This window comes from Chenopodium album, chromosome 10 (genome assembly GCF_948465745.1).
Source record: "Chenopodium album chromosome 10, dcCheAlbu1.1, whole genome shotgun sequence".
Lineage (NCBI taxonomy): Eukaryota > Viridiplantae > Streptophyta > Magnoliopsida > Caryophyllales > Amaranthaceae > Chenopodium > Chenopodium album.
In genome coordinates, this window is record NC_137843.1 from 5,872,890 (window position 1) to 5,900,328 (window position 27,439).

General features: G+C 33.7%; 3 protein-coding genes across 5 annotated transcripts; all 3 read right to left on the reverse strand.

The window, feature by feature from the left end:
• Positions 1-538: 538 nt before the first annotated feature.
• Positions 539-5,946, reverse strand: LOC145562054 (choline-phosphate cytidylyltransferase 2-like). Its single transcript, XM_081622212.1, has 8 exons — positions 5,608-5,946; positions 4,754-4,867; positions 4,348-4,443; positions 4,125-4,167; positions 3,861-4,016; positions 3,656-3,724; positions 1,296-1,406; positions 539-1,203 (listed from the first exon to the last, which is right to left on the reverse strand). Exons 1-8 carry the CDS (start codon positions 5,742-5,744, stop codon positions 901-903), a joined length of 1,029 nt encoding a protein of 342 aa, XP_081478338.1. The 5' UTR covers positions 5,745-5,946; the 3' UTR covers positions 539-900.
• Positions 5,947-10,885: 4,939 nt separating this feature from the next.
• On the reverse strand, positions 10,886-19,205 carry LOC145562055 (protein SUPPRESSOR OF FRI 4-like). 2 transcript variants are annotated; one of them, XM_081622215.1, is made up of 7 exons: positions 18,740-19,203; positions 16,971-17,071; positions 14,745-14,868; positions 12,817-13,232; positions 12,397-12,548; positions 12,235-12,288; positions 10,886-11,512 (listed from the first exon to the last, which is right to left on the reverse strand). In XM_081622215.1, the coding sequence occupies exons 1-7, from the start codon at positions 18,931-18,933 to the stop codon at positions 11,441-11,443; spliced, it is 1,113 nt and encodes a 370-aa protein (XP_081478341.1). In that variant the 5' UTR covers positions 18,934-19,203; the 3' UTR covers positions 10,886-11,440. The 2 variants fall into 2 exon arrangements, with proteins under 2 accessions (XP_081478341.1, XP_081478339.1); XM_081622213.1 differs by having other exon boundaries at positions 10,886-12,288; positions 18,740-19,205.
• Positions 19,206-20,068: 863 nt separating this feature from the next.
• LOC145562056 (protein FAR-RED ELONGATED HYPOCOTYL 3-like) lies at positions 20,069-25,548 on the reverse strand. 2 transcript variants are annotated; one of them, XM_081622217.1, is made up of 9 exons: positions 25,425-25,538; positions 23,894-24,209; positions 21,593-23,794; positions 21,429-21,485; positions 21,192-21,263; positions 21,041-21,109; positions 20,886-20,951; positions 20,534-20,584; positions 20,069-20,445 (listed from the first exon to the last, which is right to left on the reverse strand). In XM_081622217.1, exons 3-9 carry the CDS (start codon positions 23,762-23,764, stop codon positions 20,389-20,391), a joined length of 2,544 nt encoding a protein of 847 aa, XP_081478343.1. In that variant the 5' UTR covers positions 23,765-23,794; positions 23,894-24,209; positions 25,425-25,538; the 3' UTR covers positions 20,069-20,388. The 2 variants fall into 2 exon arrangements, with proteins under 2 accessions (XP_081478343.1, XP_081478342.1); XM_081622216.1 differs by lacking the exon at positions 23,894-24,209 and having other exon boundaries at positions 25,425-25,548.
• Between the last annotated feature and the right edge of the window lie 1,891 nt (positions 25,549-27,439).

The window sequence follows — 27,439 nt, forward strand, 5'->3', positions numbered from 1 at the left end:
TTAATCTATCCATTGACCAATAATGACTAATGAGTAGTTCACCAACATCAATATTAAATCCAACTAACACGATCCATCGGTAAAATTTGGTTATCAATAATGTATTTGGGATTGCTATTGCTCGAAAGAATTAATGATCAAATCTCGTCTATAATATAGTCATTATTTTATACGTAGTACTCCATATAAGTTTCTCAAGAAACAAAAATAAATGTTCATTATCTTAATTGTGACAAATACGGAGTATAAGAACAAGATCAAGATTGAGTATGAAACGGGTTCGAGATAATATGACAATCAAAGAGAAAATTGATTTAGATAATGGAGATTGGAATGACAGTATGAATGATATCTTGAGTAATCTCTAAGCTAATGGGTGATTAGTTTTGATGGGATTGGAGTGTTGGACGACCTTTACACGAATTATGATTTACTTGGGATCATCTTTTTTGACATCATCAAAATAATGATATAATTATCTATCTACCATATGTCCATATTTGAAGATGATCCATCTTTCAAAAGTTAATAGCTGAAATTATAAAACAATTAGGCTATATACCAAAAGCTTTTTAGTCCACATAAACAGTACATTCCTACAAGATCAAAACATGAGAAGATTCAACAACCCGCCCTCGGGTTTGTTGTTCATCTTCTTCAATCTTTACATTTGTCCTTCAAGCTAAGAAAACGAGAGGGGGGAGGGGGTGTAATGCGGTAGCAAGTAAATCTTTTGAACTAATCAACAACTTGGGTCCTGCAAACCTGTACTATCTCCGTAATAGCTACAAATACAATGGAAAACACGCTACTATGTCTGTCACACTTTACATAGACCCCTTGAAAATCATCTCTGATAGTACGTATCAATCTATAGTGACAAGCAAAACTCCCAACTGTCTAATTCTTTTCTTCTATTTTCTCAGGTTCGTTCTTTTTCTCATCAGTATTTTCCTGTTTCTTCGATTTCTCATCATTTTTTTCCTGTTTGTTCGTATCCTTGTCTTGCTTATCCTTTTCTTCATCCTCTTCATTATCATAGTACTCATCTTCATCATAATAGTACTCATCTTCATCATCATAGTAAGGATCATCGTCAAAGTATTCTTCACTTTCTCCATCATCTACCATTCCATTAGGCAGCAAACCTCTAGACTGCTGCCCCATCAAACTCTCTTGAATTCGGTCCCTAATCGCTGTTCCCTGATGAATGTCGACAATGTAGGAATTAGTATAGTTGTAGTTGTTTTCAAATGTAAAAGTTCCTACTTTTAAGCACATATAAGCATGTATACCATTTTATGACATCCTTCCTCAAACATCTCAAGGAATCCAGCTACCCAGCGATCAGCATTTTCCACCCATTCATTACGAGTCATTTCAGCGGTTTTAGCCACTGTTTGGATCTGCAAACAAGTAATGCTGTAAGTAAAGGTAACAAGAATAGGTAATATATAAAAACAATCACTATCCTAAAATCCATAATAACTCCAAAGAAATTGGGAAACAATCACTATTCAGCATTTTCTACACATTCGTTATGAGTCAAACAATCACTATTCCCACAATCCCACATCCACATACATCAACGGATCAACCACACGGTGATACCTGTGTCAGCATAAAATGTAATATTATAAGAGCTTAGAGTAGCCTTGTACACATATCTATTAAGAGTTGGGAGCATTTTAATACAATTTAAGAGTAGATGCAAAGGTAATTTCAGAAGCCATGAAAAAAGTAGGGCTAAGTTTTAAGGAGAAAAAGGGGCGAGACAGAGGATAGATGATAGCCTAACACTATTGCCAAGATTTGAATGCTTTGAAATAAGGACTGACACTTGAAATGTGTCCAAGTAATCTTTTAATCAGTCATAACAATAACTTGCCCAATCAACAGAAGTTCATAAAAACAGTCAGATATATAGAGCGATGCAGAAAAACTAAAGATTATGAGCTAGACTTCCCTATACAGCAAACACTAGTATCACCAAGATTCTCAATTGCCTAAGCCAACCATGTCCATAAAAGCAGATAATTAGTAATGAATTGACTTCCTGGCACTGAAAACAGAGTGCACCCTTTGCCAGCTCTATTTTCAGGGCTTTGTATAACAGTCATCACACCATTATCACTAGTTGCTACTTTCAAAATTCAAGAAAAAAAACGTGTTCCTAACAAGTTAGTTAATTACTACATCTGTTCCAAATGAGGCTACAGTTACTATAGATACAGAAATCAACAAGGGGAGGAAAAAAGAATTTACAAAATAGAGCAAGTGTAATAAAGTAGTAGATATAAGTGGTCATAGTGTAAGATTAAGTTAAAAAGTAGGATTGTGAGTGGGGTTTGGGTAAGAAAATGTCAGCCAAAATGTTCACATAGCCTCTACAACTTGCAAATCAAAATATCTAAGATTCCCATGACAGTTTAATGGACATGTTACATAAATTTGATTAAATAAAAACCACCTATATTAGCGATCACACTTAAAACCCTCAACTTTTTCAGATGTCAAAAAAGCACTTCCAAAATATCTTAGCACCCTACTACCCCAAAGAAAAATATTCATGTTAACTCAATCAACTTGCCAATCATACTCCAAAATCGGCAAGATGCCCATGGGAGTTTTAGGTGCCGCTTGTTCTAAAACAGCACATAATACATAGTTGGGCAAATTCAAGTTTAAACTGTGAAGTAATTTTATAAATACTCAGTACATAAACAATATAAGGTATTATAATCAACTCTTATCATATAAACATTGTCAGATGCTTAAAAACACTGAAACAAAGTACTCCTGCTATCCTGAATTGACTGTCTCATATTAACGTTGACTAGTCTATGTCAATCTTTGACCATTTGTAAATTATAACTAACGTAATCTATTTGCTTAAATATAAATACCATGTGTCCAAAAACCAGTTTCAAAGATGAATCATATGAGTATATGTAGTTGTACAATTTATATCAACATAGTGTTTATTATCAGGCAACAAGAAAGGGAGTAGAGCATTCAGCATATTCATTTTACCCACTTGATACATGCCAAATCAGCAGCGGGAAAATTAATTATAAGGAAAAAAAAAAAAGGTGATTCTAAAACTCCTAAATACAAGTACCATCATTTTCCTTAATTAACATATAATTCTGAACTAGAGTTTGGACCACTCAGTCCACCAAATATCCTATTCATCAAGAAAAAGGGTAACACGCATGCAAGGCATCAAGGGAATTGACTTTGGTCACAATTTCCCTCATCTTAAGCTTTCTACAGATGTGATAAGCAGAATTTTATATAAGCAAGAGGTAGATGGTGCATATAAACCATTATGTATAAACAGTAAAGTTAAATAGGGTGTCGGCCAGGATAGAGGCATCCCACAAGGCCACAACTCACAAGGCACAAGCTATAACCTAATTGACAATAATAATAAGTTAAAAACCATATCTACATAAAAAAGAACTATTCCATAGAAGCTCAGACTATGATAACAACCAGGTAAGCTTGAGTTTAGGCACTAAAATGTAACTCTGTTCAAGTTGATATATTACATTGGAAAGAAAGCCAAAGTGATACTCCATACATCATACAGGAAGAATAATAGATAAAAGCAGCTATAAAGCATAAAAAAATAAATTAACCTCCTCTTTACCTTTTCTTGCTGCTCCTTCACTTTCTCATGGAGTTTCTTTAACCTCATATTGACTCTTAAACGCTTCTCCTGTAACAACAAAACATAAAAAAACATGTGAGAATACTATCAATTAAGGGACATACACCAAAACCGGTTAACCACCACTAGTCCTCAAAAGCATCATAATTTGACATGAAAAAAGTAATAAGGGAAGAGTTTACACCTTCACATAGCTAAGATTTAGCTCCTTTCTCGTATATCCACGATCCAAGTTACGCATCACATATTGATTATAGTCTTTAACAATTCTCATAATGATGTCTGAAGTAGAAATTCCATCTGTCCGTTGGGTTTCCTTAAACTTTCCAGCAAGTTTGACCTGCCACAAAGAAATTGACTTAACCAAAAAATATCCAATAGCTACTTCTAGGATATAGCAAAATTGATTTTAAAGCGGCTAATCTACAAGATTTTAAAACAAACTCACAAATTCATAGACATCGTTGCAAGATCCACTGGTATCAGCATAACTGTAAGAAATCACGGATAATTTGACTAGTTATAAATTGACACATTAAAAATTTAAAATACATAGTAGATTGGATAGAAAAGTGAAGAACCGAAATCAACAGAAAGCAGACTACAGAAAAAGAACACATCTAAAATTCATAGTTTCCAATGTTAGGTACAAAGGTTCATATTACACTTACGGAAGAGCATCATGGGCAACATAATCAATCTTATGCGCGTCAAGAAATTCTTGATCTACCACCCAAGGCGCATCAGGAATAACTTCGTCAACCCATCTGCACAAGATTATCATAAAATTTGATAAAAGGGGAAAACCACATGATCTTTCAATAAAATTAGTTGAGCACGACAAGTCGACAATATTCAAGGAAAAAGACTTGACCAAGAGACACCAATCTTCATAGATCCGTTATCAAGAGATATGACCAACTCATGACAATAAGGCTCAAAACTTAAAACTAAGTAGTTTGTAACTAGGATGAAAGCCATTTTCTATACGGATCTAATAACCATGTTTGCCAAATATCTATAACACATATCCAACATGTATTCCTGCTTTAATTTAAAAGAGGAAAGAAAGCATACTTGCAATGACGAAGAGATTCATAGCGCTCAGCTTCATTCATAACAGTTTTCCCCTTGTATTTATGGGTTATTGCATCACTGCAGCATCCCACAAGCAAATATGTGTTTGGAAATCTATATAGAACATCCACAATTAGAAAGAAATTCAACCGAAAACGGTATCCCAGGTTAATATGCATAACAACAAAGACAAACTTTCAGAGTACATAATAAACCACATATATATGAATCATAATCAGACAAATCAAAGAATGCAGAGGCAAAACCCCATTTAATTTGACCAAACCATACAAAATATTATCACAATATGATGCCACAATATATAACCATATAATATGAATAGATTCATAAACCTCTGTAATTTTTAAAACAGAATCATGTAAATATACATTAAACTCACTTGGAAGACACGATTTACAAACCGCCTATAGAAAACAATAGGAAGAAATTACATTATTGAAAACTTATTAATAATGATCCAATCAACTTACATCTAAAGAGCATTAAATTCCCACCAAAAACTGCAATATGATAAAATTAAAACCAACAGAATAAAAAATACCCAGAAAACCCACATCATATTCAAATACAAACACACAATTCCTGAACCGCCAAAAACATATAATCTAAGGAAATACCCAGAAAAAACCCATCATTCAAATAAACTTCATTTTGTTACAATTCAGTGATTTACCTATAATACAGCATCAAAATCCCACAAAATTGACAAACAAAGATCTCACATTCAAAACCATATTACATAAAAAATCACTAATAAACTACAAAAATTAAGAATTCAAACAATACCCAGAAAAATTCAAAGATCAAAAAGATGAAAAAGTTGAAAATCGTACGATTTTTTGGCTTGTTCAAGGGATCGAGCATGACCAAAATGAAAGAGATCGTAAATTCCGTCTGCATAAACACGAACAGGGCGGTCAGTAGGAGGGTCAGCACACCTAGTAGATTTGGGGTTTGAAGAATTTGACATTTTTGTTGAATAAAAATTGATTTGGGAAAATAAATTTGGAAGGCGTAAATTTTTTGATAATTGATGTATTTGATACTATGCTGCTTGTATCGATCTCTCTCGATTTGCCATATTTCTCTCTCAATTGCAAAAACTGGTGCTACGTTTTCTTTCTCTACCCCTCGTTAAGCGCAAAGAGGGGCCCTTTTCCTCTTTTAAAGAATATCCGGTTTACATGTTATTATAACGGATCGATGCAATGGAACGATTTGGGAAGTCACCCTCAACACAATGTAAAATAAATAGCAAAAACACGATAATAAAAAAGACAAGTGTTTATGAGGAAATCTATCTATAATAAATATAATTAAAGAAATAACCGCTAAAATCATCATTTACAAGTGTCAACTTCTCATACAAAATTTTCCCTCTAAAATTTTGGAACATTATCTTTTTTTTTTCAAGATAAAAAAAATGTTTGGAATTAGTAATTAATTGTACATTTCCTAAAATATTTTATGCTAAAATTGACTAACTACACAATTTTTCCATGGATTAAAATTAAAAGTCACTGGCTGGACTATTTCATTTTTCTAGAAACATTTTATCTCCCCTTACTTGATACATTTTATAGTGTTGTTTTTGGTGTTTCCATTCCTTATTAGTTCTTAAAAAAAATAAAAAAAATAAAAAAAATGAAAGATAACCCAGTGAATTAATGCTAACATCTTATAAATAAGTTTTAAATTTTATTTAAATTACGAAGCATATAGGATAATATATGATTATAATACTCTATATATAACATAATATCTTTCGTAATAGCTCAATTTTATCTAATAAGAAGGCACACAATTCATTAGTGAGTTTTTCTTAAATATGTATTACATACAAATAAATAAGTAAGTAAAACAAATATTAAATCGTGCATCGCACGAAACTAACATAGTATATACTAAAATAACAACCGTTGATGTCATCATTTCCTACGTGTCACTTTTTTTATTTAATTTATTCCCTCCAAAATGCAAGGATGATGTCATTTTTTTTTCCTTTTTAAGCTAAAGTCTTTAACATATCTTTCAAAATATATTCCGTTTGAATTTTTAAATTTTAAATTTTGGGTTTTCTACACATATTATGCTTTTTAGTTATTTACGAGTTGTTAATAATATAATTCAACTAGATGAAGCCCGTGCAATACACGGTTTGTTTGAATTTTTTAAAATAATTTTTTAATAAATATATTTATGTGCTAAAATTTGTTATATATGTAGATAAAATTCCTGATATTAAAAGATAATATTTTATATTTAATTAATTTAAACTGGAAAATCTCATTCGCCAATTTTACTTACGTGTCATTTAAATTATTTAATTCTAAAAGAAATTAATAATCTCGTATTTAATTGGCTACCACTAAAATTTATTATCCTACGTGGCGCGCTGAAAAAATTAAATTCTACGTGGCTCTCTAAAACCTCGGGAAAAAAACTCCACCGTTCCTAGCACGGTGATCTGTAGTTATATATAGTTATAGATTATTGATTGATAAGTATTATAATCATAAAATAGTCGAGGAATAATAAAAGTATATGATATGTGGATTTGGTATTTGTATTTTTAAATCTTCTAATACACACATCTATAACAAAAATTGGCAAAAAATATGAGCAATATATTTTTTTTAGGTCTTAAATCTTGTTAAGAATATGATTTTTGGTTTATAGTTGTCCAATTTTTTAAGAAAGATTATAGAAATCTTTTATTTTAAATATAATTATTAAATAATATGTACTAATATGGAGAATATGGAGAACATATAAAAATAATATATTATTTTTGTAAACGAATTGTTTCCTTGATTAATAGATTTTCTTTAAAAAATATTTATATAAAAAAAAAAAAAAAAAACTAAGAACACAGAGATGATACATGTCATTACCGGTGTGGATTTTAATATATTATTATTATTATTATTGATTGATTGATGATTTATTACACATTAAATATATAGATATTGATTGTATAAAATGTGAAAAAGAGAATCATGTAATTTTGAAATCAAATAAACAAAAATTACCCATTAATAAATATATAAACAATGAAAAAAATTATCATACTGGAAATGCAATCAATTATTTAGAATCTATTAAAGTCAATAAAATATATTTTGAAATTAATATAATTTATATAATGGAAACTAAAAAAATATGAAATAATATATGTTAAGCTTTTTTAGAGATAATATTACATATATAAGACAAACAACAAATCATAGTGGGACATTTGTCAACTCCACGTTGATTCAATTTGCTTGTGTTATAGTCTAATATATTGGTTGACTAGATAAAGCCCGTGCGATGCACATTTTGTTTGAATTTTTTAAAATATATATATTTTTTTGTATTTATGTACTAAAAATTGATACATGTTTAGATAAAATTTCTAATATCAAAATATAATATTTTATATTTAATTAATTAAAACTTAAAAATATCATTCGCCAATTTTTGTTGCGTGGCATTTGAAATATTTAATTTTAAAAGAAATTAATAATCTCTTATTTAATTGGCTACAAGTTAAATTTATAAGCTAAGAAAATTAAATCCTACGTGGCTCTCTAAAATCTCGGGAAAAACTACCCTTTATATATATATATATATATATTAGATTGAAATTTCTTAATTAATTATGAAAATTATGCACTTTCGGGAATTGTATATTCATATTTAATTAGAAATCAGTTGGGAAAAATGAGAAAGTTATTTTCTTTCATTACGTGTTAAAAGTCTATAATTCAATTCTTATTTTAAAATCGTGCATCGCACGGGGTTAATCTAGTTTTTCTAGTAAGCCTAAATCCTCTTATATAGGCTAACCTAGAAACCCACATCATATCTTTTCCCAAAATAAATCTCGTTGGTATTTGGTAAGTTTAGTTTATTTCCTAACATATGTCTCTCGATAGACCGTCTTACACTAATTTGTCGGATGTTATTATAATTTATAAAATAAATCACTTTAGTAACCTGATACGATAAAGTGTACAAAATATATCATAAATCTATGAAAAATGTTATATTATGATATTTATCAAAATCTTAAAGAGACTAATTGTCAATTAATTTAATTATAAAAAAGCTAACAAACGTTATTTAATCTTTATTAGATCTCATAATAAGTTAATACTAGAGATTGATGCACACGAGATGTTATTGGGGATTAATTAGACATTTTATATTTGTGTGGTTACAAATTCATAAAGGGACAGGGTGGAGTAGGCTCCTTCTTTGTGTAGTTTAATTTATTGTCACGTCACTTCATACTTGTATTTTTTATGAGCTAAACATTCTATGATTGTTGTCAATAATGCAAGGGTGACAAGAGATAAAAGGGTCAAACATTAAGCCTACCCAACACAGAAGTAATCCGATTCAAATTTTGTCTTGTATGAACATAATGATTTTAGCATGACTTAAACCTGATCCGACTTTACCTAACCCGATTCAATTATCTGAATTGACAAATCATAGAAGCAAATATATATTTCTAGTTGTTTCTCAATAGACATGTTTAATTTTGAAGATGTTGCAAGAAAGCTTAATAAATCGAAAATACAGTAGTTCGTTGACCACCCCTTAAATTTGTTTAATTTTAAAAAGTTTCTAAACTCTTCTAATATGGTTGAGTTTTTAAACTCCTCTTCTAATATTGTTGAATTTTTCAAGGCCGAGTATGATTTCGGGCTTGTTCACTTTAACTTAATTTCAGTTCAGTTTCCTTCTCTTATAAAATAATCATTTCAACGTAGCTTTGCTCCAATCAGTTTAGTAAATGTGAACAGACCCTTAATATAATAATCTCGATCTTTAATATTGTATTTTCCCAACATCTTAATTTTATTTTTTCTTATTATTAAAAAAATAAAGACGTTATGTACACTAGGCAAATAATCAAATATTATTATCTACACTACTAGTTTGGTGCCCCATGCGATGCCCGGCTAGTTTATTGAATTTAAGATAATTTTTTTATTTAAATTATGTAGTAGGCATGTAATGACAATTAATAATAATATTGTGAAAATATACGATATAAAAAATTATAAAAAAATAGAAAAATAAACTTGAAATATTAGAAATTTCTAAAAATTAGCCAAAATTAATTAAACAAAAAAAATTGTTTAAAGCCCGTTTTGTTGACCGACTCGTAATGTCCCGTGACCCAACCCGATTGACAGGTCTACAAACAGTAATAAAATCATATTTGATTGTGAATTATTGTTTTCAATTGATTAGAATAAATTATAAAAGAACGTTGTACGTTTTGAACTATTTCCTTCGCTCCAAAAAAATTATAACATAAAAATAAATTTATATGATAAATTATTTAATTGTTGTCTATATAGCGCAATATTTGGTGAAAAGTTGAAATGACAGGTGTAGCTGTCTCGTGGTTTCGCTAAACTTATAATTTATTTTTGTACGTATGAAATAGTGGTATTTTATCGGAAATAAAACTCTAAACCAACAATTTTATCCTATAAACCTATCAAAATTTTATTGAAAATAAAATTCTAAACTTAGATTTTTTATCCTACAAAATCTATCCAAGTTTTTATCCTAATAAAAAAATACAAATTTTTATTTATAAAAAACATATCCAAATAAATCTTCACTTGGCGAAAAGTTAGAACGCCAAATGTTACTGTCTCGTAACCTAGCTAAACATTTAGCTTTATATTTTAGTTATATGATAAAGATTCAATCTAAATTTTTTTGATCTGAAGCAATTTGACAAAATTTTTAAACAATAATGAGTACTATAAATACGATATCAATAATTTCTTAATATCAGGTGAAGAAAACAAAACCTAAGTCTCGAATATTAGCCTGTGAGTGATGAGACACTCAACTTCTCCAGTCTCAACTCTCAATTGCCCAAGGATTTGTAAGCATCAATTATTAACATAAACATGACACTCAATAAACCTCCAAAAGATAAATTTTTGCAGGCTTGTTCAGCTCTGTTACTCTGTATACTACCAGATACTCTGTATATTCAATTGTTGATCTTCACACATACCAATACTGTCAGTAAACAACATTTGCATAATCAGGAAACACTCTGAGTACCTTACACATAACCCGAACAAAAAAAAAAAAGAAAAAAGATTACTTCACTAAAAAAATAGGAAGACATTCAAAACATTTCAACATAATACAAGGGACAAAACCATCAAAAGAATATAATTTACTCTTTTAAACTGAAACTAACAGCAGTTACATTTGACCAGCAGCTCCTGAATCTCTAGATGAAATGGTTCTCCAGTTGATGCCTTAAATCGAGCAGGCCGAAGGGTTAAAAATGTCATTTGGTCTTGAAAAATTGTCATTGTCAGACAAGTGAACTACATAAATGACTAGTTGTAATAATCAGATAGTATTACACTGAAGGAATCCTCTGCCTAAAGAATCTAGTATCTGTCCTGCTAATCTAGGGCACAATTCCGGCAAAAGAAAGCTTTCATTTCTGACCCGATTTATATCTACTTCAGATAATTCGACCAGTTTTGTGCTGGAGATTGTATTGAATGTGCTATACTCAAAAACGAACGACAGGATCAATGGAAAGACCATCCACTTGCGACCTCAATCCCACTCAAAAAGCAAGCTTCCACTGCATGTAAATGTAGTTGCTCCTTTTATTCACGCCTAAAAAGCCATTCTACCCGCGAGTCTGCTCTCAGATATTCTTCTATCAATGGCAGCATCTATTGAGTTCATCTGAAAATTCAAAAGAAAAAAATAGCTTAAAACTCATGCCAGCAAAAGCTTCTGAATAGGGGGATAAGCTTCTACACAATACATTGATAACCAAAAATTAGACAGAAGCTGACCTGGAAAGCACTGCAAAGTCATAAAAGATAATAAGAAACGATACAAATGGCAAAAGCCTGTTGGCATGCTCGCCTTCCACTCAAAAGTCAAAACCCCATATTTCGCAGTCATGCATGGGGGAAAATAATTAACAGGTAGCAAATTCAAATCTAAACCAGCAAAATACATACACTTTTAGTGTGGAAGGCTGGTGCAAGATGCAGGGAACCTTGAACCGCTCACAACATGCTTGTCAGATTTTACATAACTAACCATTCAATAGTAGAGCACATTTAAATACCTACTTGGACCTTTTTGATGCCCACAAAAGCAGCAGAATTTCTGTGGAAACTGGATAATGGCACTTAGAAATAGTGCTAAGTCGAAGCTATTGGCAATAAAATGTTACAATATTTCACACTGTATTTGAAATCAAGCACGTTCAAAACTTGACCAGTTGACCTCACTTAGTCTCTCCATAAAATATAAACCAAGATGGCAATAAAACAAAAGTGTTACCTTTATGCCAAATACATAGGGAAGAGTTGTATCAAGTCCCAGATAACCATCAAAAAACCAGACTGAAATCTCAGAATTACATGGAAAAGAACAGGGTAGTTCCAACTTACCTGGCTGGTTTCGTCGTGAACCTGATGCTTTGGCAACGATGCCCTTCTCTCCTCCTGCAAATATTTACATGCCAGTCATAAAGTGCTCTAAAATAAAGGTTCTGAAAATTTACAACAGTTGACATAACAGTTGAAGAAGCAAAATCATCAAAAGAAGCCTACCATTGACATGGCTTCGTCATCCCACACCAAGTAAACCTCATTACCGGCTGGCTGGTTTGCTGGAGCTTTATTAGCGATGACAGGAGGAGGACCAATCGACGGACCACCAGTGTTTGGGCCAGATGCATATGAATGTGAATTAATTGCTGCTCCTATAATCACAAAAATGAGCAAAGAGAAACTTAATTTTACTTTGACTTCACCAATAAAAACAAAGTACAAACCTAAAATGAGTCTCACATTTGATGAAATCTAGCATCTCAAGCATAAGAAGCAACGAACAGTTTCCTGTCATCCATGACTATACTACCCTACTATTCTGACTATCCCAAATACAGTGGAAAAAATCACTGCCGCTGGAGGAAGCATAGAGCTGGATACAGCAAACTTCTAAAGGTATTGAAAGACTAGGATACATACCTTGACCATTTGGTAAATGGTAATTGTTTACCACATTAGGAGGTGCATTAGAATATGTGGCTGCAGAAGCTTTCATGTCTGTGGACATAGATGGAAGAAGTCCTGGAGCAGGAACTGCTGAAGTTTGATTTGGCATATTGGCGGTAGCTCCAACAGGAAATAGAGGCTGTGAAACAGGGATAGGAGCTGGAGAAGAATGGACACCAGGTGGATAAGGAGGTTGAGACACAGGAGCTACAGTAGAAGACAATTGTGGGGCAATGCTTTGAACAGGAAAAAGAGGCTGCTGTGGAGGAACGGAAGCTCCTGGAGGTACTGAAACTGCAGGAGGCATTGACATCGCCATAGGCGGTGGATACCATGCCGGTGGACGGGGGAGTTGCCAACCAAGGGGTCCGGGAACAGCTGGGTTGTACCTGCCTCCAGCAATTCCAGAGATAGAAGTAAATTAGAATCAGCATGTTCAGTAAGGCATAAATTAGGAAGAAAAATGAAGCCAAGTCTATAAAATCAGCATAAGAAAGGCAATTCTAGGAAACTATACATCAACTCAGATTCTAGCAAAAAGGTTTATGTAAGGCAGGATGCAGGGGGTAGAATCCAGATATTTGAATGTTACACCATTCTCCTTATTTTTAATTGCTCCACTTCGACTTGTGCACCATTCATAAAACCCAGTTTGACCATATTTATTAAAAATGTTTTTTAAAAAAGTTAGTATTATATAAAATGTTGTTAGATTTGTCTCGAAATATATTTTCAAAATATCAACTTTAATTTTATATACATCCATTTCTTTAAAATTGCAAAACTTCAACTTTTGCATTATTCATAACTTTGACCACATTTTTAAAAATGATATACAATAAGTTATTGTGTACAATGTTGTCCAAAAATTTCAATAAGAAAAACAAAGTAAATAACGATATCGATGGCCAAATCAGCTTGTAAGAGTAATGCAATTTTTAAGGATACAAAAGGAAGTCAAAGATATTGATGGTCAAAGTTGGTGTTGTGGAAAGCAAGTCAGTGTTACAACCAAAATGGGGAATTGTAGCCAAGAGTGTACAAAAATTGACTAACGCCACATGTAATAAAAAAAAATAGAGAAGAGTCACTAAAACATCTGACAAGAACTATTATGCCCTCCTTCACAATTAAATTCCAACAACATTGAAGATCTAAAGATTTCAAGGTGGACCAGAATTTGGTGCAGAGGAATTGTATTCCAAAATAATACATGAATTAGCTTAAAAATTGATAAGAGACCAATAGGTCATTTATTAACAACCTTTTATCATCTAGTTTGATACTGACCATGACACTTCTGAAAGGCCATATCAGGACAAATATAGGACTTATAGGTAGACTTCTTTTACTCCCAAGAAAAGGAAACAAACTTGATCTCACTCCTACTGTCCTACACGGCTACACCAACCCTTACCCTTCTCCTCATCACCAGCTCCCTGCTGCTTAGGCAGCTCTTGATGGTGACTTACAAAAGGCAAAGCCAGTGTGGATTTCACAGGTTTCCAATGATGGCTTGTTAAGGACTGACAGCCTTGCAACAGACCTCCAACACTATCTCTTGTGTTTCTCTCTTAACTGGGCTACAAACCTCATCATCACTTATATCAGGTATGCCCAAGTCCACATTACCATATTCACCAAACAAGACAGAATTTTTTCCAGGTGCCCATCAATGCCCCAAATTTCACTTGCCTCTCCCTCCCTAATAACCTCCTTTCCTCCCTCACAGATACAACAAGGCCACCAATCTACCTAAATAGATTGGGAATGCAGCACTTTTGTTCGGGGTAAATGAAAGCAAAATTTGGTACAAATTCATGCCATAGGCAGCAAAAAAAAAAAAAAAATCAACTAAGGTAATATAAACTTAACATAGAAACGAAGTTCAAAATACACACATGGGTCGCTGCATCATTCCATAAGTTCCAGGTGGAGCAAAACCAACTGCTCCTGGCATCATACCACCAACAATATTTGTAGTCGGAATATCAACTTTTGCAGATTTTGAAGGTGTATCATCCTCTGCATGAAAATACAAAGAAAAATACTTTTAAAAGTGCACAGATAACAGACCAAGTCAATCACCAGATATTAGTACATTTAACAAGCTTGCCAAAAAAAGAAAAAAAAATTATAAAGCAACAAAAGGCCTTGATTATATTCTACTATTTCAAAAGAAAAAAAAAAAAAAATGACTCGTTAATCACTACATGTTCCAAACTTTGCTTTACATTCCTGTGAAGGGAATCCCATCCCCAGGAAATATGATAACAGATACAAGTGTTTGATTGACATAACACACATCATAATCTCAATTGTTCGGCTTAAGGCTAGCTCAGATCTCTCAAATTACAGCTTACAATCCATCCCTAATTCTCCAGTAGATTTATCTGACATATATACGCAGCATTTCTCCATCAGGAATCTTCTCCAGCAACAGAATCGGAAAAGAGTAATTCCAGCTCTCAATCCCTAAGAAAACTGAAGAATCAATACTTCAATCACTACATAGATACTCCCTCCATTTTATTTTTTTTAACTGGCACACTTTCCTTAAACTTCCTTTTTTTAAGTAAGACACATCCCTTGTCTTGAAAACATTCTACTATTTTTAACTATACATATCTGATTTGGTCACCACTCTTACATATTTTATTATTTCTCTCATCTCACAATCTAATAATTATTTCTCCAACAAATCACCTTACCCATACACCCTATAAACTTCTCCTAAAACTCCACGCGGAAGCTAGTGTGTCACATAAAAAGGCAAAGGGAGTAAAATCTATAACAGGGTTATGGCCCAGATTGCGATAAGCAAATTACCCCCTCTGTTTTTGTAGTTAAACAACTATGACTTACACGATTCCCAATGCAAAACTTTTACAATTAGCATCTTTAATACTGCCTCCATTTTTTTAAAGTTGCAACACACACTTTTTCACGGTATTTAAGAAATGTGGGGTTTACATGATATAATACACTTTAAAATGAGATGGGTAGTTGTTAGGAGTGTAATTTAGTGGGTCATGTGCTTTAAATTAGGGAAATAGTACATCTTTTCCCAAAAAAACTTTCTATTTATAATGTGTTGCAAGTATTGTGATATTTTCATTTTAGAGAAGTGTTGCAAGTGTTAAAAAACGGAGGAAGTAATTTTTAAGAATAGATTATAAATAACTACTCCCTCTGTCCCTTATTGTTTGCTCCATTTGACTGAAAGAGCTCTCACAAAAAGTGGGTCCATGGTGCAAACAAAAAGAGACTAAGGACTTGAGGAGTAATAGGTTAAGATAAATGTGGGTACATGATAATATTTAATACTATTATTAATATATATTATGGTCAAAGTGAGATTTGAGAATAGTTTAGTACATAACTTTGGCTTCCCTTAGCATATAATATTGCTTTGTTGATATTCTACTAATCTGTATTTAATGCATAATAGTATTGAGTGGGCCAGTTTGAGAAAATACACATAATCACTCACCATACCTTCCCACAGATTTTCCTCAAATATAACAGTGTTTGACCATTACGGGTAGTCGGGTAAAAATACAAAAGTATCCTAATTTAATGGCCAACCCTCCAAAACCTTCACTGGACTTTCTGTGTTGCATACTTGCTTAAGCTTCAATTATCCTGCTCTTATGTTACTTAATTAAAAGACAGTTCTTGGCAAGAAAGACAACCCCTTTTCTAGCTCTTATGCACAACTCACTCTACTCTTCATCTAAAAGTGAGGACACACAGTCACACTACTGCAAGTTCACCACTGATACAATCAAACACAATTGAGCTGTTTGATCAACCGAGTTACAGTTGGACAACCCCCTTCCCCCTTGACCAGTCTTTAAAACGATATAAAAGCAAAGAATTCTGCAATTCCTTAGGATGATCATTGCATAAATCAAACAGCATTGTAAAGAACCTTCTAAATATCACACTTAATTATAAATCACCATAAAAATTAGCTTAAAATCACAATAAAAAAAAAGTTCCAATTTTATGACCAGTCCTTATGTATCCTACAACTTGTATATATGCTCAATATTTGCAATCTAGCTGCAGTTATTATAAAAAATTTCTGAGGAAGTACTAGCAAAAAAACAAGACAATACTACCTTGCTCCCCGTAATGAGCGACCAAAACATCAGGCGGGATCCCTTGCATTCCATATATTTCAATATCAGTTGCTTCCCTTTCAGGTTTTGCATTAGGCACCCTGCAAAAATTACAAAAAATGAAATCATAAATAAAGTTCTTAACATGATACCCATATGTTCAAGATAAAGCAGCTGAACAAGGATTGCATACGGATCTAACTCAATGCCAAACTAGGATACTATCTATGCATTTAGTAAATAAGCTAATTAAAAATTACTACTCACTATACTCGATGCTTCATAAACAACTCAAGACCTTGATGGCCCAAAGAGGAGATGGTAATAATTGCGGGTAATGGGAAGAAAAGTGAACTTTTTCCAGGCTGTATCCTCCTAATGCTCATTGTCACCCAGCAACACCGCTCAAGAGATAATAAATAGTAATGAATATTGATGAAGAAAAACAGACTTGGGGTGAGCTAGCATTACTATGGGCATTTCCATAAGAATTTCCATACCAACTTACAAACATTGCATTGTCATTACCATTTATTACCCCCACCATACGGTCCATGAATGTAAATTTTACAGGAGTTTTTTTGTCCAATCAGAGCATCTCAGAAGAATTTTCCAAAACTTTATAGTAACATAGCTTTATACACTAGGGGGTGGGATATTCATGGTAAAACTTTTTACATGGCCCTTGTAAATGGAATGAGTAGTAATGCACGTGTAAAATTGTATTAATATGAGATGCTCGATGTAATAGTCCATGACGATACGCATCCAAAGCAAAGTATAATGCAAAAATTGTGCCTTTATTCATAATTATTAACACTCAAGAATCAAGATCAACCTTTTAAATGGAAGTGATAGAAAAAGGTAATACATAAAAAAGCCAATGGGTGGAGATACATTGCCCTAGATAATCACACAAGACATTATGAATTCACCATGTCTTAATTTTTGACCTTGTACAAAGAAACCATATATGTCTAACCAAGACTGATCTGCCACACTACCAACAATTCGAGGAACACCACATACAAGAATCTAACAGCACCTTCCAAATAGACAAGATTCACAAGTTTTTGGCCCTAATAAGTTAATGTTGACCCCTCCACCATGGGCAAACCAACACTCTCCCCAACTCCCTGATCCATACCTAGCGTGCTGGCAACATAACATGAATACCGCTGAGACTCATTCCTATTTGGTTTCGCCAACATAGCTAAAACCAATTAGTTCCAAATTGCGTCCAAAGACCATAATATTCCCTCATAAATTGCTTCCAAAGACCATAATATTCCCTCATCAATTGCTTCCAAAGACCATAATATTCAAGTAAAGATCGCAAGTTTCAGCATACAAGTATAAACCCTAATACACAAATTATTACCCTTTCCCCTAAATTACCACCAATAAAAATAAAAAAAATAAAAAAAAACCACATCAACTATATTCCCTTAAAAACAAGCTCTATGCCTCCATTAATCAAATCAAACCTAACCTTTGAAAATAACAAAAATAAAACACTTTTCCCTCAAGTATCACAACACTAATTAAACCCAGTAGAAATAGAATCTAAATTTCCAATTCTAATTCTAATACACCACAAAGCAGTAGAATCAACGAAACAAGAACCACTAAAAACGGAAAATTAATTACAACGATCTGATGAAAACGACATAGAAAGTCAAAACCTAATCAATGCAAAAATATCGGAAAAATCAAAATTAAATTAAAAAGAAAAATAAAAGAAAGGGATGAAGAGAGAGAAAATATACTTGGTGACATTCTCCTTATGAACTTGAAGAACATGAATAACCATACCACCAGCAGTAGAAAGCTTCTTGTTACAAACATGGCATTTAAAATGCTTAGCTTTTTGATGTTGCAACAATATCTTCTCATCGTCAAATTCTCTGTCACAATAGTAGCAGAATACCTTATCAATTTGTCTCTTCTTCTTCTTCCCCATTAATTCTTCTCAAACAAACACAGAAAATTCGCTCTTTTTCTTTGTTGTTTTCAACAATTGGATCAATTCAATGAAATTGCAGAAAACTGGGAGTTAAATAAGAGGGGAAATTCGAGAAGAACTTGAATTGAATCGATTGAATTTGTTGTGAGAAAAACCTCAAATTGGGGGAGGAGGAGGAAGGTAGGAGGAGAGCGTGAGAAGAAACTTCGGTTATTGGTGGAATTTTGGGTTTCAATTTCTCCTTTGATTTGATGAGATAGTCCAACTATCTTTATACTTGCGATGTTCGGCCCGTTTTGTCATTACCAACGCAACTCGTGATCTATACGAATGTACTTATAGGATCCCTACTTGTCTATCTGATCGGTCGGGTCGCTTTGACGTGGTTATGATATATAGGTTGTTTATGGACAGAGATAGTACTAAATCAATTATTTTAGATACTTAAGTTTTTTTAAACAGTGTCTTTACGTTTCCTAAATAAATAGTCCCGTGTCTCATGGGTCATGAACTCATGTACATAGAAATATAGGACTATCCTAGTATGAAGAAGTAAGAAATAAATTGAAGGTATCTTTTTATATTATCACAAAGTATCAATGTTTTTTTTATCCCCCATGGGAAAATTTAGAATGAAAAGAGAAGTACAATTCTTCCCTTTCCATAAGGCTCATCTCTAGTTCTCTTCCATTACTACTCCCCTCATATACACCGTACAAATCAAGCACTTAGGAGTGGCCCGATTTCAGTTCACCACAAGCCTGGTGCAATTTTAGTTTCGCAGAGTGAGACTTAAACACGTTCATAATGGAGTGGCCCGATGTAGACTTCATACAATAAGACACTTGAAGTGAGTACAATATTTTCTAGGGATGGAAACTAGATAGATGGGTGATTGATTATCCCGTACAGTTAACCTTCAATATCAAGGGGTCTTTTAGCAAGTGTCCTTGCAGCACAACGTGTCCACACTCTTGGATAACTGATTATGAATATCGGAGTTGTGACGCCTCTGTCGCCTCAGGATCAGTCTACAACATTGCAGATGGAAGCAACCTGATCCAATGACTTTACTAAGAAAACAGCACCAATAGAAAAGCATGAAACCTTACTTTGCTTTCAAAAATCATAATGGCTGCAAATTACACTTATTATAAATACATGCATGTATAATATACAAGTTACAACAGGTTGTACACTTAAAATCTAATGCTAGAATTACATGAGTGATTGCAAAGCCCCAAGTCTACTTTCACATGAAACTAAAGCAATATCATTGTCTCCCATATTTCAGACATCAGGATGGAGCACGCCATTCTGTGCATCTTTCACATTGCACAACATCAAGAGGAGCTTCAATCTTCAACAACTCCAGATAAGCACATTTTCCAATTTCCACAAGTCCCTTCATGCTACAATCTCCAGAATGAGCTATTTTGATGGGGATATCTTTTAAGAATGTCTAGCTCCATCGTCATGCAACTGCGCAGGCCTGACATTGGCCTCTTCCTGCAAAAAAAACAAATAAATGTAAATGAAGCTGCCATAGGAGTTACCTTCAGAATTTCAGATACTTGTGTCATACAGATGAACTAACCCGAATACCATAAGGGAAACCAGTTGGTGTGCGGAAGAAATCCATCTGCCCCTGCAACACAGAAGGCCTAAATATTATAATTTCGAAAGGTGATCCAACTTTTATGAATGAAAGAACAGGTAGTGGAATGTAATCATCCACCACGATTTACAAGCATGATAATCAGTAAACCTAGATTTGAACCCAGAACTTGTCAATTCTGCAGAGATTTATTAAATCGTAGGCTGTCTTTTGCAGCAACAAAGCAACCTTTCAAGCAAAATGATATGAACGTATAGCTGCCAGAAATTCCAGTATTTCAAGCAGCACTCAAGTAATTGCTATATAAAATGTGCATCAGTTTCAAACATACCAGCCCATGCATGCTTTGTTGACCATAGTAACCCTCATGGCTAGGTGCTATTGAGTTCAATTGTCCCTAGAAAGAAGAGAAAAATAAACATTAAAGACTTCAACAGTTATGCTTTGAGAGCAAATGGAAAATCATTGTTGCACAATCTAACTTACAAGTCCTTGAATAGCAGCTGGATTTCCATAGTAATTCTCACGTGTTGGAGCCATCAAATTCAGTTGCACCTTCAAGAAGCAAGAACAAAGGCAAAATTTTACCATCTATTGAGATGAAGTAAACATGTTCTGATAACATTGCATTTCTTACCATTCCTTGCACACCCGGCTGTGTGCCATAGAATCCATCAAGAGTGGTAACTGGTCTGGAGCCTAATTTATCCTGCAAGTGCCAGAAACCACTTAGAATATACATTACAAAAAGTTTAGGCAGGCCTCATATATGGTTTATTACTCAATGTCATCACATCCAAGTAAAAGCCGCTGAAGGCTATCCACTCTATTTAAATCAATAACTTGCAAAGGAAACAAAGTGCGAGAACTACACCATTTGTTGCAAGCCATCCTGTGACCCAATAGCCATAGCCTCTGCTTCAGTGTTCATCTGTTACACAAGACAAATACAGCTTAGCATGACAAACGGATAACAGAAGAAAGCAACTCACAACTATACAATAATACCATCCTACTAAAGACTATACTCCAATATACCTTCCGTTTTTTGGTCGGATTCTTTTTTTTTGTGGCCTTGCTAAAACTTCTGCTAGGACTGCCATCCTCAATGCTGAGAAGCCCATGAGTAGCTGATGTTCCAACTTCCATATGTGTCTTGCAAGCATCATTCACACCAATGCAATTGGTAAATGCTTCATCTAGAGCACGGAGGGCGAGATTGTAACTCTCTTGGGATAATGACCCTTCTTCACTTAATTTCATTGCCCGATTACACAAGTGATTATACCGTTGGACTCGAGACGGTACTTGTTCCATCACTTCTCCAATCAAATGCCTCTCTTTGGCATCTTTTGTCCACCGCTTCAATATGTATTGAGGTGGAATCATGGAAAGTCCACATATTTGGAGAACAATCATTGCATGTCTACAAAGGAAACCTTTGTACTCAAACAAATGGCATATGCAAGAAACTTCTGATTTCATTTCATTCCATGTAACCACAAAGTCTTGATTCTTTTCAAAATCTTGAACCTTGAAAGTTATGATCAGCTCATCTTGTCTTTCTCTCTTAGGATGACAGGCAACAGCACCCAATACCTCAACTTGAAATTTCTTGAACATTGCATGTGTATATAAAGTTGACATATGCTTCTCAAACGGAGATGGAGATTTTAAAGCTGGCTGTTTATTCAATGTATCAGAATCTGCTCTGGCTTCCTCTTCATACCTATCTTGAATGATGGTGTCATATTGCTTTATAAAATCTGACACCGTAGTCTTTTTATGTACATACTTGTCAAAATAAGAATTAACACTCTCGGATCGCTGGACAACTGACATGCCAGCTAAGAAGGAATCCTTCATGTACGTTGGAACCCATAATTTACGGTCATCATAAAGTGAGTGAATCCACTCATCATCCTTATTGAGTTCAAATCTTACAACAAGCTTCTCCCACCTCTTCTCAAATTCTTCATCACTCCATGACCTATAAATACATTTGTCAAACTTAGCCATAAAATTCTCATGCCTCTTAATAATATGACCAAGATTCTCTGAAACCTTTCCCAGAATATGCCACAAATGAAAGCAATGGCGAGTATTTGGAAAATTTTCAGAAACAGCTGATTTAATAGCATCATCTTGATCAGTAATGATTACTTTGGGAGCTTGTCCACCCATTGCTTTCAACCAAGTCTGCAGTATCCATGAATATGTTGCTGGGGTTTCATCAGAAACAATAGCACATCCAAGCAGCATGAACTGATAGTGTTGATTGACCCCAACAAAAAGAGCAAGAGGCATTTTATACTTGTTTCTAATGTAGGTCGTATCAAAGGAGACCACATCACTAAAACTTACGTAGTCATGCCTACTTTTGGCATCAATCCATAATAAACTCTTCAATCGCAAATCATCACTCAGCTCTACAGCATAAAAGAAGTTAAAATTCACATTTTGCATCTGGGTGAAGAAGTCAAGCAACAGCTTAGCATCCCCTGCTTCTAGTAACAAATTACGGTTTTTATCAAAGGGGATCTTTGCGTCATTTTTTAGCCCAACCACATTTTTATATTCGGCGTAGTTTCTAGCCATAGCAGCGTACATCTTTCTTGTTTGCTCACTGACCGCTTGAGCAGGTAAAAGTTCATGGTTGTGCTCCTTGATAAAACTATGAATCACCCACCTTCCATCTGGCCTCCTTTTTACATGCATGCTTGCTTTGCAGTTCGTCTTACCACATGATCGACGGCCAGTAGCACTTTCAGGTTCTTGCTTATTACATTGTCGAATACGGGGCCGATTGCCTTTGTCATACTCCCTTTTGGTCCCATACCTAGAACATGCAAACTTTGCATCTATGAACTCTCTTGATGTCTTTGAACGACGACTATTTTGAATGGCTGTGTTAAATCCCATTGACCTGGCATATTCCTGGTAAAAAGCATATGCTTCCTGATGAGATACAAATTCCATACCATGTAGAGGCTCTAGATTCACATCTTCCTTATATTCAACCAGATCTGGTGTGATAGAATTCAGAGCTAGTTCCTCTTCAGCATGCACCTCTGGAACAACTAGAACAGTCTCTGCATCCCCGCTGTTATCTAATCTGTCTTCTCTGTCCAACAAATTACTATCAGTGGTTTGATCTTCATCTTGCCGATCTTCTTCTTCCCCAGATGGTAGCCTAAGATCTATATCCATGACACCAAACTGCTTCCAACAATAAGCTTCCTGCAATTACATCAATATGTAAAAGGCCAAACCAAAAGGATACAACTTGAACTGCTGAATGTTGATGAGAATTAAAGAGTAAACCCAATCCAACCCTACCTCCAAAAATAAGGATGTGAGACCCCCAGGCCTCCACACTAACAGTGCATTAAAATATCAAGGGGAAGTGAGGGACATTGAGAGAGAAATGAGCTTATGTTTTCTCTTCAAATCTTTTGAGCTTTGTAACATTTGGTTTAGTAAAAGGCAAAGGTTATTGGCTCTCTCCATTTCCCTTCCCCTCTCTTCACCAATTCATATCCAGATATAGTAATATGGATCCCATTACTTTCCCTCCCTTTTGTCTCCCTTATAATTCTCTCACCCAAACACATTGTAAGGGTATCCAAAAGGCATTAAGTTAGCATGAAAGCATCTGTTAACAGCGAAACAGGGTCACAGATAGCTTGCAGTTCACAACAGATTGGTAAGACAGTTCAAATATTCATTCAAAATTTTATCACAACTTGCTGCAGTGGGAAGGGATAACTTGCTAGATACCCTCGGAACACCATAGCTAAGACACCATACATATTCGGACTCTCTTACACATGTCAGCGGATCAAAAATTAAAAGCCAGAAATTGCATTGGGAAGGAGGGTGTTCAACCAAAATCAATCAAGCAGACACCATAAAAAGACTATCAAAAAAGCATGTCCTCTACAAAAAGTGATAGAATTACACCATCACTATAGATAAAAACTAACAGATTCAGATACAAAATTGACAGAAGTACACCATTACTACAGATAAAATCAAACAAATTCAGCTGGGCAATTGGGCATACGTTCAAATTTCCTTGTTCGAATCATACATCCATGAATCAAAATGGCATACTAACTGCATGAAGCCTCCATAAACAAATTAAAGCTCATAAATGCACCAACATGATTAAGATTGCACACAAATACATGTTCATCATTAGATTCTTCGAAGCTATTTTCCGGATTACAATCATCTCATCACTACACAACAATTACTATTACCGAAATTTCTCCTACCAAAACCTCCAACGTACAAACGATTTCATTTTCAGATGATCCAATAGTAAAACACAAGCATAACAATACAATGAAATGTCAAAAGTTAACGACTTTTCAGTTTAGTCCCAAATTTTGTAAATGTGAATGTCAACTAACTTAATTGTGTGAATGCCAAGTAATGGTTAAATTCGTGATAGATACCCAAATATTGATATTGAATCCCGTCTACATCAACGCTATTATATTCATAGCTCATTTCGAAGTTCATCAGTTTGTTCAGTCAGTAGTAATTCCAGTTTAGTAAAACTTCAATTGAATCCCCAAAATCACAATTAACATTACAAACACCAAATCACGAACAAATTCAACAACTAGGTTAAACTTAGTTCAATAATTCCCCTTAAATCCTGATCATAAACCTAAACCTAACCAATCAAAATCCAAAAATCAACACAATTCCTCAAATCAAAACCACCATTAATGGATTAAAACACAATTAAGTTGTAATAAATCAGCATAATTAGAAGAGAGAGAAAGAGGAGAGAGAAAATTAAAAAGAAAGTAGTCAGGAAAAAGAGGGATTTTGTAAGAAAAAAAGAAAAGAGTACCTGAAAAAATTAAAGAGTGAGAAGTGATCTTCTGCAACGGAGTCACGCGAGGGGAGGGAGCGAGTGGAGAGAGAAAATGATTCTGGGGAGTATTTTTTTTTCAGAGCAAATTTTTTGGGGGAATTGAATGAATGATTAGCGCGTGGTCGGTGTATTTGTTGAAGAAGACCTTGCCTTGTTTTTGCGGTGGTGCTCACGGTTTGCTTCTTACGTGTGATTTTTTTATGGCGCGTGTTTTACTTTCTTCTTTTTTTTTTTTTTTTTTTTTTTTTTTTTTTGAAACATACTTTCTTCTTTTCTTTTCTCTTTACTATTTTTCTTCTTTTTTTTTTTGGTTATTTAAAATTAACAAAAAAAAAAAAAAAAGTTTTAAAAAAGAATACTTCTTTTGAAAACGTTTCTTTATTTATGGGATGTTTTTTGTTTTTTTTAACAACAGTCCAAAAAGGAGATTAGCTCTCAATTGACTCGACACTACAAATAAAACGAGAGAGTTTACCTCTCTTAGCTATACTAACACAAGACCTAAAGTGGGATTGGGGGTACAATAAACATGGTCTACTTGACAATGCAAAACAAAACAATGACAATCACGAACATGAGTCATAAGATGCTCCGAACTTGATCATTTGTGCTTCTTTGACCTGCAAAAATGGAAACTGAGATATGGTTTACCTTTCTTTTTCTTCACCCTTGGCATGTGCGGCCTTCCTTGCAATTTAGTTCAGCTCCAATCAGTTCACTTTCTAATTTCCTTCTTTCATAAACAATTCATTTAAGCTTTATTCAGTTCAGTTTAGCCCCAATCAGTTCACTTCATCAGTTGTTTTCAGTAAATCGAACAGGCCCTAAGTCTGACGTGAATTAATGTAATCACGACCACATGTAGCAAGGTTTTTTCTGTTTTTGAAAGATTTTCTTCTTTTATCTCTATTTTGTCTCCATATCTGCCTTTTTTTCCTCTTTGTCTCGGTTGTGAATATTTGTGTGGGCTTCCACTGGTGTTTTTACTAGTGGTAAGCCCCAATAACCTTTTAATTGTTTTCAATAAATAGATCGATCTTATCCTTATGATGATGATTTTTCTGTTGTATTTATTTTCTTTTTCTGTTTATATTGCGAGAATTGAAAATCCTGGGTTTCATAATCTCCGTAAGAATTTAGAGGACCACATAAGTATTTTCACGCAAACGATTATGTATCAGTAGATTTCAAGCCGAATAAGTACTAACTTACAGATTTTATTGCTTCAAATGAAGTTTTTGATTAAAGTGATTGTTGATCAAATCTGCGATGTATTTGGTTTTAAGGTATTTATGTACTTGTATTGGAATTCTTGATTTCTTAGGAATTATATGTAAGTGTCGTTTGACTATATTATACTTCATGTGTTCTTTTTTACTTGATCTGTTTCTTTTATCACGTTTGTTAATGCAAAACTTTAATGATCAATAACCTTAATCCTCCATAAGTTAAAATTATAAAAGTTATATATTATGATGGTACTTATTGAGACGAAATCAAAAAGATAGCACATGACTATGTTTTTTGTTACATATTATTCACAAAAGACGGTCAAAGGAAGGGTCGTGAATAGTGTAAAAGTCAAAAGCGGGAAAGTAAAAGAGAACGGAAGAAGTATTAATGAAATCCTTTTTCTTCATGCCAAAAAAAAAATGTATTTCTTTCTCACAGTATGCTAATTGTCAATAGACTTAAAGTCGACATAACTTGTATTCGAATTTTTTTTTTTACTAAGGGCCTGTTCTCTTCACCTTATTTTCAGTTTAGTTGAGTTCAGTTCACTTAAGCTCCAATCAATTCAGTTCAGTTCCTAATTTCCTTCTCTCATGAAATATTCAGTTCAGTTCAATTCAATTCAGTTCCAATCAAGTTCAGTTCAATAAATCAGAACAGGTTCTAAAACCCAATTTGTACTCCAATGCTCCCAGCACAAAGTCTCATCACGAGTCTAACTACATATGAATAACTCATTTATCACCTTTTTTTTTTTT